The following is a 13,205-nucleotide window of genomic DNA, read 5'->3' as shown; positions in this document are numbered from 1 at the left end:
ACGTTGGGGGAAATATGCATATCTTCAATTGACTATAAACAACAAACAAAAAGTCACTAAAAGACATAAATTGGTCGGGTATACACATTTTTGTAAGCAGCTAAGAATCTGAGCGAATGCTGAAAGTTTTAAGTTTATTGGCAATTTTAGTGCTGTATCTCCTAGAAAATAAATGCAGATACTTCCTTGCTAGCATATCAAAAAGTAATCTATGAAGAGCCTGATTTCCTGTTGGTCTTTTTAAACAAACTGGAGGGCTGTAACATTTGTCTGAAGGGCTTTCGAGTGGTGATTAGTCGTGAAAAATATTTGGCGGCCCCTTCCTCTGAGCCACCATGTGGGCCCGTTATTAGAATCGCGATTGTAATAACGGAAACCGCTGCGTGAAAGCCCTCTGAATACATTCAAGGTTCAGTTCAGTTCATCATTCATTTCAAATGCCTTTACATAAGCAACTTGCAACATTTTGAATAGCTACAGTTTACAAATGTACAAATAAAATTTGAAAGGATGCAGGCTAAAAATTTATTATAGAAAAATAAATGACGAGATATATCTGGCACGGTCTTTCAGTTCGAGACGTTGCTAGTGAGTTAATTCCACCTGTTTCAAAATAATTAGAGATACAAAATAATAACACTTTGAACACCCAGACGATGGTCATTCACTTGATCTTCCACAACACGATTCATTTTGAAACAGCTAACTTACAAGCAAAATCATAAAACAGCACTGGCAAAAGGTAAATGGCCGCGTTATTAGAATCCCAGAAGTAATAACGGGGCTGCTAGGCTCCTTTATTTCAAGGACCAAGAACAATTGAATTTTACGTCATCGGTGAGTCCCGTGACAAAGACTTTGCTGTTTCCGTTATTAGAAACGCGAAAGTAATAATGAGACCGGGAGCCTCGAACTAGCTTTGAACGATTTGAAATACCATTGAAAAACATAATAGGCTTCCTGTGATTAAGGATTAGCAGGTAATTATCGTCCCCTCCAGATGAATAGAGAACAAATACCATACGTCATTAGTTGTGTCTAGCAGATGAATGCACCAGACTGATAAAGACTTTGGAAAAAGTGTTATTACAGTAATAACGGTAATAACACTGCCCGCCGCCCCTGCTTATTCATATCAAATATATATTAAATAAAATGGATGTAAACTAAAACATTAAACTAAAAGATACGAAATCGCTATAGCCAAAAACTGGGGGAACGTGTCCCTAACCAAATCCCCCTGTGGCCCTGTAAGGGGTAAGGATTTGAATGTAAATGCCCGTAGTGTAAAGGGGAATATTGAGTAGATCAGTTTGGGAAGAAAGGATGGAAATATTTGTAATATATAGAAAAAGCGTAAATATTCTTTTTCGCTCCAATTTCTCCATGAAAATATTTCTATATTTACCGGAATTACAGGAAAAATACATTTCTGTGTTTCAGAAAAATTCTCTCTCTAAATTTCAGTGCTTTAGGCGAAAATTTTAGGCTAAATACACTTGAGACTTAGGTTTGTGTCTTGTTATAGAAATTTGAATGAAAGTGCTCTGCATTTTGTTCTACAGGCACACAGTGGTTCACATGCTATTGTACTGAAAAGATCCCACTTCGCAAGATTTCGGTTGGGACCGATGCAGTTCTGGCTTTGGATGATAAAGGTATTAGAAATTACAACTTTTATCCACTTGCAGCTCGAAGAATATTATGAATAATTTTTTTTTATATCATGCTGTATAATTGTATTTATAGGGTATAAAATCATGTCTTAGTTTTGTTGATTACAAGCGATTTTTGACGTTTCGAGATTTGAAGATGGCTTTGTTAAATACAAACATATTCAAGGATCGAATGCGTGAAGTTATAAAATAAATACCCAGTTGTAGATTTAAAAACGGCCAGTCAGTGACCACGTGATATGTTCTAGGGTTACCAAATCAGTGATACATGCCATATCATGCTCTGATGATTTTCAGACGAAAAGGTTTTACGTGGCTACATTTTTTTTTTGTCAATATCGTTTCTTATTTACAGGTAAGTTATGGCGACGGAAAGGAATAACAGCTACCTTTCCTGAAGGTACAGAATGGATTGAGTGCATGGACAGATTTCAAGATGTTTCTATTGGATATAGAAATAATGTAGGTAGTCTACCGTTTATGAATATAATGAGAGGGTGTCTTATGGTATTTTAATTAAATGTGAAAGTCTATGAATTACAGGATGAACTTTAAATTGTAAACAGAACTTTAAAGAAAGGGCCATTTTTATGCAGATTTGTCGAGTGGCTTCTTGGCCGGGTAATTGGCAGTTTATAGTGCCTTTTTTGCCATAAGCAGTTGAGGAAGCGCACAAAATTTGAATTTTTAACTTTAGATTGATGACATACATAACCGATTGTTCGTTTAGCTGGTCATTATCATTTGTTGAAATGTCAAAAACAGTTGTTCTTTGCTTTGTATTACATAACTGTAATTCATCTGGTTATTTTGAACGATGTTGTTGAACCCCCTTAAAAATTCATCTCAAAAACGAGGAGTTTTTTACCATCTAAGGGTGGTTTTTCGAAGAATTTTCAAACTTGTTGGCTAATAAAGGATGCTCATTCACTTTATTGGCAAATGAGACCTGGACACTCGCCCAAAAGCACACTAGCAATGTGGCGGTTTGAATAACAATATTCTAAAATCAAGCCCAATTCCATAAGAAATTAAGGAATAATGGATGAAGCGAAGCAGAAAGTAGTTTATTTGAGTTGCCTTGTTAAACTGAATTGCCTGAGTTTTGTGAGTAGTAACTTAGAACCGTCCTGTTCTATTGAACCTCCCAAGATAGCTTGTACAGCTCTGCCTTTTGAGCACTTTATGGCAGACCAGTAAACAGTAATTTTCAAAATTATCATCGATTTGTAAGGAACGTTAGCACATTGCAGCAACAAGCTCTTTGGATTCAGGATTGTATCTCTTTAGAGATTAGCAAATTACCTTTGTGAATCTTGTTTAATCTTTGCAGACATGGATTGTTCGAAACAAAGATATCGAGATATGCATTAAGAAAGATCATGAGAATCCAGCAGAATCTGGTGTGATATGTGTTTTATCCGTAAGTCAGCATTCATAATTCAACATCTATCATTCTTTCATCAATTTTAAGTAAATGATGTTCAGTAATCTGTATATGCGATTCGGGCAGCAAAGATTTAATATTAAAATAGAAGCACGTTCTAACTACAATACAACCTTTCCAACAAGCTAAAAAGATTTCGTTTTTCTTTCATTTTTCTAATTCAAACCGCTTATTTATCAGTTTTCTTTGATTCAGTTGTTTCTGATAAACTTCTGAATCTTTTTATTTGAGACACAGAATAGAGATCTCAGTCTTAAGACTAATACAATTTACGTAAATAGCTTTCCTTTGATTTTCATGGACTGAATGGCGAACTCCTTTGTTTTTGGTTCAGTAAATGAAATCTTTATCTTCAGATCGTTTTGAGAATGCAAGAATATAAATTAATACGATTCTTATATTTAAAGCAATCTCTTTTCGTGGCACTGAATCTATTCAAGTGCATTGCAGCTCTCCAAAAATAATACCTATTATATGAACAGATCTACCTCATTATTTTCGAAAGATGGTCCCAACATTGATTCTTTCGGTACACCCCCCAGTGTCACGAGAATGCACACAAATTTGTCTAGCTTATCAGAATGGTTTTAGCAAACAGTTTCTGGTATTTATACCAAGATTTCCATGTTGTGCACTGTTTTTAGGTAGGCATGGCTTTTTTTGCAAAAAATTTCGAAATGATTTGTGCTGGTCCTTGTTTTAGCAAAGGCGAATCTTCAATAGCCATAAATTGATCATCCTTTTATGACGCATTCAAATTGGCTTTTGGCATCAAAACATTTTTGACTTGAGGACTAATAATAGAAGTAATTACATTTTGAACAGAACAACGGAACGAGATGAACTGATAAAAATATTTGGTGTATTAATACTAAATTAATTATTAATTACTACTTTGGTTATAATGTAAATTTATTTCGTAAGAATGGTGATGAAGGTCTGTTGATAGCGAGTTTGATAAAATCAAGAAGCTTTTTGCGGAATGGCTGTTTATATATAAAACAAACTCGCATTTGCAGGATCTCTTTGGCCCAGGCGAAAGTGAACGAATTGTGCGAAGTCTGGCTTACACGTATGAAAAATTGAAATGAAAACACCAGATAGTAAAATTGAAAGATGAAATTAAGAAACCGTATCACGGACAACTGACTAACAATTTATACAATCAGCTCTATTTTGGATAGAATAGTTATGTCATTAATATATAGTAACGGAACAGTATCTCAAATGTCACGGGTGTGTTTCTCAAGAGAGTTGTTGAGTTGAAGATATGTAAGCTGGTTTGTTGCGTCTCCGACTAATATAGCGATGATATCATGATAATATCTAGATGAATTCAGAGTTCTTAAAACGCCTCAACCTTCCCCCGGGATGATTTTTTGCACTATTTACTTTCCTCAAAATTTTCCTTGTGTGCTTTGAGTAAAGGTTTCTTAGAAATGGAATTTAAGTAAGGAAAAAGAAAGTCCTTTGTCAGGAAAAAGAAAAGTTCAAGTACAACAGTTAATTCTTCTCACTTTATATATCTTCGTGAAGTTATACATGGCCTTCTTCAAATCTACTGTATCGCTGAATAATAACCTTCCTCCGGCTCACAGCCGTGGAACCGTCATGTTTTCTGGACTTTGGATAAATTCTAGGATTGTAGCTAAGTTAAGTTAAGTTCAGTTAAGTTACCATAACAGATTTGATACTGCTAAAAGCTTATTCATTGTCATCAAACAACATTTGAACTGTTCTGTTTGCAAAGACAAGTAACAGTAACAGGTATTTGATAATCATGGATCTGACAGGGATATCAAGATCTTGTGATATTTTCCTTGATATTTTTTGTTTTTAAACCAAATTCAACCTAGTGCAGTAACCCGATCATCTGCTGACTTTTTTACCATTCGACAATTTTACTTTTACTTGCGATTTTATATTTTTAGTCCGAGTTTAGTATATTCTTTTGTACTGAGGTCATAAACAATCTATCGTGACAAAAATGGTTTTGAAAACAGTGACAATTGTTATTACAATGTCAATGACAATCCTACCGCCTACTGCAGACTACACATCATATATTTTAGAAGCTGCTGATTCTTTCTGGCTTCTTTACAGCCACAGGCAACACCATGTTTTCGCAAACCATCCAACGACAAACTTTCACGGTCAAGCTTGCGGACAAACCAGAAGATTGTTCAAGTTCAACGTTATTTACGATCAATTTGTAATCAAATTCAAGGTCGCTTTTGCTTTCGTTTTAGTTTTGGCGTTTCGGCTAGATTTGTATTCGATCCCCCAAATCTAGTTAGTTTGTTTGCATGCATTTGTATTCCAGCCAGATTCTTCGGTATTCCGGTGGTGAGGATTTTAGCTTGCTGTTCCGTTAAACTGTACAGTGCGGATTCGACTTCTTTCCCTGTGTATCTTTCGTAAACACTGTACATATAGTTTTGTAATTGACTACGTTTGGCCTGTGGGCTATTCAGAATAACGTCAATGTATGAGAATGTTCCTATGACGAGCAATATTGCAGCCATCACAAAGATGAAGTAATACTGGGTGAATATCTTGCCAATTGACACAATCACGGTGGTTGCTGCGACTGCTTGGCCGATTGTGGAAAACAGTTGTGGAAATGAATGGTCGACCGTGCCTCGAAGTATCACCATTTTGAATTCTGTTTATCTTTTATCTTCCTTTGAATATTTTTCTTTGCGCACAATTTCCTTCATTCACTTATCTTCATTCACTGCTTCAGTTTTCTTCTAAGAAAAAGAATAGATTTGAAATAAGATCTAGATAAATTGAGATTTATGTATACAATAGATTCGCCAAGCTGGTGATCAATATAACGTTTAAGGATAACATTTTTATGGATTTTGAAATGTCAAGTATTCTTTTAAATAATGCTGTTGTTGATAATTTCTTGCATGATATTCTATATATTTTGCACTTTTAACCAATTTTCTAGAGTTATTGGCTTTAATTCGAAGAACTGCTTGTATCTGAAGGAGAGAATATTCATCAGGGTTGACAAAAATAACATTGTATCATAGGCTTTTTGAAATTTTTTCTGCAGCATTCTAGGCAGGAATACTTTTTAATTTGTGAAAACAGTATTAATATGACAAGGAAGGTTCAGCTTTCTTGTTGGCAAATGACTACTTTGGTAAATGTTTGATATTTTTGTTTGATATTAAATATTAGAAATTTTGATACTTAAACACCATTATGTTAAGCTATTTTCTCCAGGCTTTGTTAGTATTTCTTTGTCAATCACATTTTTACAGCTTAATAATTTGAATCAGCTAGTTAGCTTGCTCTCCCTGTCTTACTTCATTTAAACATCCTTCATAAACAACTAAAATATTTTCGGAAATTCCACTTTCCTTTGACACTCTTTTTAACTGCATCTCAAAAATGGTTTACCTACCTTACCATTTGATGTGCCAGTAATTCGCAATATTCAATTTATGTCTTTCTTGTATGCGTGTTTTCTTTTCATTAATCTAGTTCATATAGCACTTACTTGTATACTTACGTCTTGCTCCACATACAAGTATTTTCGGTGACCTGTCTCGTTCCAGAACCTTACTCAATATGCATAATTCTTCTCCCCGTCTCTGTTTTATACCAACTCAGCTTTGTCGCTAATCTCTCTGTCAAAATACTATTTCACCACATGTGCTACGGCCTAATCCGAATCTCTCACAATAAAACATTAATTTCTTCGCAATTCAGTCACACATGCGTTTGCTTATCTCTACTTGTTTTGTCGCTGAAAATAAATAATTTATGGACAATGCGTCTGTGTTCAACTTTAATTACAAGTCAGTACAGGAACTTACTGCTAAAACCTTTCCTTGATTCATACCCATTTTTGACATTGTACTCATAGCATTGACGTTGCAGCTATCTTAAGCATTCTGTATTGGTACCATGCACTTTGACATTGTATCCTTGCTGATGATGCTTCCTCCCATCAAATCTTCACAACATTAAAAGAAATATCTTTCCAGCGCTTGTCAGTGATAAAATGAATTGCACCTCGTTGCATATCTTGAATGGAAGGCACTGGTCTTTCACTCTACCATATCAGTTTACCAGTATAAGCAGGTTCTATTTACAAGTTTAATACATCAACTTTTTATTGATGACCTGTCGTGGCATTACATAAAGTGTATTTCAGACGCTGGATTTAGACTCTTACCCTAGCGGAGGAGAGAAGACAATTTCACTTCCGCTTTTCATTCAAGTAAACAACAACCTGCTTTAAACCTCGACCCGAAGGAGATAGCCTCTTCTATCTTTTTGCAAATATCGGGTGTTTAGATTTTGATACACAGTTAAATAAAACCCAAATTATTGACTTGTAGTTGGAGCTGAAATCAAAGGATATAAAGATCTTCTTTTCATGTCTCCTTTCTATCTTCGAGTATTTGAGAATTCTTTATCTCTTTATAGAAAGCAGTTCTTTTTTACATGTTCTTAAAAAACTGTATTCTATTGAGAATAAACTGATAATGATTTAGTTGCCAATGTATATTACTCTTTTGTTGATATGGCATATTGATGTGAGGTACTGGAATGTTTTTGATCAGATAAGGCCAGGCAAAACGAATAAACATCCATAAAACATCACCAAACACCATTGTACTAACATTGCTGGACTATGTTTTATGACGCAGAGAATTCCACCAAAGTGGAAAACATATATAATCAATATTATGAAACCTACTGTATATCGATCCATCATAAAGTGCTACTCCGAGTTTCAAGCTTAATGCGATCGTCAGGCAACTGCCCTTGAGCATCAGACTTAGAACCGTCTTGTTTTTTACACCAAAATAGCGTGTACGTGCTTCACTTATCACGAGTACCGTACCACTTCTACAATGATACTATTTAGTGGTGATGAATCTCTTGTTCAATATTTTTTTCAGGGAGACTGGAACACAGTTTGCGTGCGTGGCTGTACTCCTGAAGTCGACGAAGCCGAAGAATGCGTGGAAAGTCGCCCCATCTTAAATCAGGAGCAGCCACTGATGCCCCTGCTGCAGCAGCTACCATTGTCAACAAACAGCCTAAATGGAGAAGTATCCATCTTTGATTTGTATAAACAGCCTGACGAATCTGATGATGACAGTGATGATTTTGGCCTAGACGACGATTCTCTACCGGGATAGTAGTTTTTGTCCATTATACCGACAAGTTACAAACGTCATTAAAATCTTGGTAATTTTGCTAAATGTATTTTGTAACTTTACAGTTATTTTCCTACTCTGTTCATAATGCTTATCTAAATGGGGGAGCTTGGCGGGGCCATCTCTTCCATGATTTTCGGCAGCATCGATTTTGTAATTCGGGCAAGTTAAAAAAAAATATTTGACGAGAAATAATATTTGGCGATATACAATGTTGCTTGTAAACTGTATTAGAAATTAGCCGCAATTTTGAAAAATGTTCGAAAATATTGTAAATATTTTACAACGCTGTCAATTTGTTCATTGTTCCTAATAAATCGCGCTAAAATTGGCAAAACGAAATTAGCCTTTGGTTCTTTCTACGCGCATTGAAGGCTTACTCACTTAAAACAGCTTTCATTGAAGAGTTGGTAGAAGGCGTTCTGTTTACGACAAAAATACATGGGTATTCATTAAATATACTAGATGCGTGTCGTACAATGTAGTGTTATGATTAATACAGAGAGTTCACTAATTTTGAAGTAGAATAGAAATATAGTGTAGAGTTTCGTATTTAGCATATTTTGCTTCGAAACGCTAATGAAGTCCAAGACACAAGAAGCAGTCCATAATTTTCATCTGGCTGATATCTTCTGAAAAGAAAGGCCTCATAAAATATAAAAGGACACTAAACCCTAGTTCAGTGTATTTAGTTTTTGTAACTACACCTGCAGTCGAAGATGTTGCTTCAGCTGGAAAGTATTGATTGTGACTAAGGCTGACCCATTTTGGTACAGTGATTGATGAGCTATCATGAGTGGCAGTTACAAAATAGCCAATTTTATTGACTGGCATTTGAACATTCAGTAAGATGTTCTATTGGATGATCGCCGTGTAAAGTTAAAAAATGACAAAGGATGATGTTGGGCCTTCAATTCCGTGAAGTAAAATGTTCGTTTAGTTATTAATGTTAATCAACTCATTTAGACCACTCTATATGCTCAATTTCGTAGCGTTTTCTCTACTACTGAAAATCGACTTCCCTGTCCATCCTCAATATTTAAACCAAATAGTTTGGATTAACAAAAGTTGCAATTTCGAGCGATTCCCTTTTCAACGAGAGCATATGTAGGTATACCCTGGGTACCAGACTCACTATATATAAAATAATATATATAAAATAATATATAGTGAGTCTGGTACCCAGGGTAATGTAGGTACTTCTGTTGCTCCTCTTTCTTTATTTTTTCAAATTTTCTAATCTTTAGCAATATCTGGTAGTGAAGCTGATTATGGAACTTTGGTGAAATTATCCTCCCAATTTGCTGTAAGATTTCCCGTTTGCCTGTCCAGCTTAATTCCTAGCCTTGCAATTTACATAATCCTTACAAAAAATTCCACATTGTTAGACATTAAAAATTTATTTAAACGCACACAGTATTTCCTGAAATCAAAATTTTGTGGAACATTCTCGAAACGAATTTCTTCTTAGCACTTTGTCAATCGGCCTTGGCTTTTTATGCGATTTTATGATCGTAATTTTCAACGATATTCCTTAACTGTTTAGTTACGGAATAGAAATTGGTAAATTTTTTATCTGTGATGCGATTCGGTATGGTTGCTCAAACGGAATGATTTTGTATTGTGGTTCAAATAGTCTTGTCCATTAAACACAGTAACAGTTCATTTTTATTCAGCATATGGTTAGAGCAGGGCGCGCGCCACAGGGTGGCCAGGGGGCCATGGCCTCCCCACTTTTTCGCTAAATAAAAGACTAAATTCAGCTTAAATGTATTTATAGAGGCAAACCTTTAGATTGCAACGAATACATTGAACCAAAACCAGCCCACACATTGAACCAAAACCAGCCCACAAGAAAATCAACGTCAGCAAAATGATTGAGGCGAAAGCAGAGAAGAGCAACTTTTCTTTCGATTACTGGCCCCTCCAGTTTAGGATCAATGGCGCGGGCCCTGCAGAAGGCTATGTTTCAGTCACTTTCGTACTGCACGCTAAAAATGCAAAATTCTGTATTTTCAGGGCTAAATGTACTTTGTAAACCTGATGTGTCATTGCTAAAATCATATCGTTATGGAAAATGGGTTTTGGCTCATTGGATATTTTTATATCGTTGTTGTTACACTAACAGTTTAAGATAGTAATTCAAAGTAATTCTACGAGATTTTTATTAGAATGTTCTTTCAGGCAACACACAGTTTCAAATAGTTTTTGTGTTATTGTATCATTTTTCTATTATCCCGATAAAATCATATAGCTAACTAACGAGCTGTCTAGCAAACGGCTCATATAGCTTATGAGAAGAGATAATATTGAAGTACCGCAAAGTTCTGTCTTATGACCCTTGTTACTTAACATCTATACCTTTCTAAAGTTATCAAAGGAGATGAAATTTGCTACTTTGCAGAGGATTCAACTTCGTATACGTGTGATCTGATGAGAAAAATTTGCTTGACAGAGTAGAGTCAAACGCTGCCAGTTTCGGAACTTGGATCACAAGCACTCAAGTGAAATTAAATGAAGGAAATACACTATCTGGATTTTGGCAAAAATAGAGGAAATTTCAAGGGGAAATTAAAAACGAGTTGATAGAAGAATTCAATCAAAGAAAATTATTAGCATGTATGGTTGTAAAATATTTCATTTTAAAACCCAATTTTTATTCTCTTTGCAAAACGATACTGAATGGACCAAGTTTAAACTAAATGTTAACTATACTTTTACTAGCCTGGATGATTGATGTTTAAAACATTAACAACCAAATAAACAAGGTTCATGAAAAAACACTTTAAGCATTTCCTAGAAGTTAAACATTTGTTTACCTCTAGCATAGGCTTTTGCATGTATTGTGACTTCCTCATTCCTGTGAAAGAACTTTTCAAAACTGGAGTCCAAGTCCTTTAGCAACACTCCCAGAACACGTTTGTAAACTCCATTTATTTCATTGCACGGCCGGCGAAAGTGGGGGGGGGGGCCATGGCAAACTTTTCTGCAGAGCCAAAGGAAAATTTTAGGCAAAAGTGGAAATAAAAGTAGCATATCATTCTGTAAGTAACTATGCTTAGTAATCCCTTACATTTGCCTTTAGATTTAGCTTGGTTGCTATGACTTTACCGTAGAAGACATATATAAATTTGAATATGGGAAATAAGATCAAAGAAATCGGTCATTGTCTAAGTTGTACAACTAGTAATAGCTTGGCTTAGGAAATAGATCGAGAAACCTGATCCAGCCAGCACAAATTGACGGAGTTTCGTTTTTTCTATTGCCTAAACGTGGCTCACAAGGTCTATTTGTTAACAACAAATTTCTCAGGAACATTGCAAAAAGAGAAATCTCTAGCGATGTGGAAGGGAAAGAAACTGACAAAAAGAAAATTTTTGAGGACATGAGAAAGAAAGAATGGGCAGATTTGTTCTATAAAAGTAACATCAAGAAAACTTTAAAATTTGATTGTATCGATAATCCATTCCTACGAAAAAAGAAAATCTAGACGCAATTGTAAATTCTATTAAAATTATTTTTGATTTTTGTTAAAAGCACCTTTTTTCCGAAATATTTAAGATCAGATGTTTCAAAACAATATCCCAAGTGTACAAATTGCTTAATTTGCTTTTATTTTAGTTGATAGTTCTTCTGTTTTTATTTAACTTGTTCATGGCCTCCAAAATAGTCTTCGAATGCAGATTTTATTGTATGGTGACAAAAATTTCCCAGATGAAGTTAATAAAGATATACTCCTGCTGACGCTTAAATTCATCCACAGATCTGGTCGATTTGATTTGATTTGATTAGAAAATTTCAAACTCCGTTACAAGTCATAAAACCACAGCCACCATCTCCCATGTCCCTTTTTCCTTTCTTATATTTTTAGTCGTGAATTTTAAAGTCTGCCTCAAATTGGATGCTACGCAGGAGTTGCGATGATACCTAAACCTCCCTTCTTAAATTTGAATTGATCGCAGACATTTCTCGTGGCATGTAATTTGAGACAGACTATAGTAGTTTGTTTTTTTAACCTCTGTGTCTATGGCCCCAGGGTAGTCATAGTCTTTTGCTCCTCGGGGTATCGTCCGAGTAGTATTGTAAAGTAAATTTGTAAGTAGCGTAGCTTGTATTTATGTATTGTAACTTTTTAATGGAGATAAAAAACTTGTACATATTGATTAAACAAAGGTTAAATATATTGCCTCGGATTTTCCTTCAGTTAAAATCCATTTTAGATACAGTCTCTGGCCATCCCTAAAATACAATAATCCTAAAATTCTCTTGCCGCCAACCATGGTGGCGGCCTAACCTAAGCCCTTTCAAAACCTTCATATTTGGCCCCTCCACTTTCAAATACGTTTCGCCGGCCCTGCATTGAAGACTGTTTTCCCACAAAACATTCAGATGAATTGGCAATAATCAAAATTGTCTTTATATATGAGCCATATACCAAGTTTGCCTCCTAAGAGTCAAGGTTTCTTGTATCCCACAAAAAAACTTTACCTTTATTTTTGATCTTTTGGCAGATAGTGTTGATTGGTTCATTAAAGTTGAGTTTTGAGTCAATGGTATGGTAAGAGCTTCAGCTCCAAGGTGTCCAGTCAAACAACAGAGGGAGAAAATCGAATGTCCCTTTGCTGTTAAGCTCGATACCTTAGGAGGCCAAGTGCCAAGGATTACTAAGTAAATCTTTTTTACTAATTGGCCCTCTCCAGATGAACCTTTTGCCATAATCTAAACCAAAAGCAGCTTAATTTTTTACAGAACCAAGATTTGCGACAGATAAAAAGTCTTGAAGATTTTTAACCGGCATATGGACTGTCATCGAAATCATGCCCTCTGGGCAACCTCAATAGATCATTTGGAACTTAGAATTACCAGCGTCAGTGTGTCGGGGTGTGCCCA

The 13,205-nt window shown here is 35.3% G+C and overlaps 1 protein-coding gene and 1 long non-coding RNA gene across 3 annotated transcripts in view; one reads left to right on the top strand and one right to left on the bottom strand.

Moving 5' to 3' along the window:
- The window catches only part of LOC135692008 (tectonin beta-propeller repeat-containing protein 1), a 34,093-nt gene extending 23,036 nt beyond the window's left edge, over positions 1–11,057 (top strand). Inside the window, exons 15-18 of one of the 2 annotated variants that reach the window (XM_089112172.1) lie at positions 1,566–1,658; positions 2,032–2,138; positions 3,010–3,099; positions 8,055–11,057. In XM_089112172.1, the coding sequence (XP_088968298.1) occupies positions 1,566–1,658; positions 2,032–2,138; positions 3,010–3,099; positions 8,055–8,297 (533 nt within the window). In that variant the 3' untranslated portion in view covers positions 8,298–11,057. Of the gene's footprint in view, positions 1–1,565; positions 1,659–2,031; positions 2,139–3,009; positions 3,100–4,142; positions 4,978–8,054 lie in introns of those variants that run through there. The other variant, XM_089112173.1, reaches the window with a different exon arrangement.
- Positions 5,114–7,099, bottom strand: LOC135692110 (uncharacterized). The gene is made up of 2 exons (XR_010516814.2): positions 6,960–7,099; positions 5,114–5,876 (listed from the first exon to the last, which is right to left on the bottom strand). It is a non-coding gene; the product is annotated as an uncharacterized LOC135692110 (long non-coding RNA).
- Positions 11,058–13,205: the final 2,148 nt, after the last annotated feature.

This window comes from Rhopilema esculentum, chromosome 13, assembly GCF_057945365.1.
Source record: "Rhopilema esculentum isolate cy_ngs chromosome 13, ASM5794536v1, whole genome shotgun sequence".
Classification (NCBI taxonomy): domain Eukaryota; kingdom Metazoa; phylum Cnidaria; class Scyphozoa; order Rhizostomeae; family Rhizostomatidae; genus Rhopilema; species Rhopilema esculentum.
The sequence above is the reverse complement of the archived record's forward strand: the minus strand, read 5'-3'. Positions and strand labels throughout refer to the sequence as shown.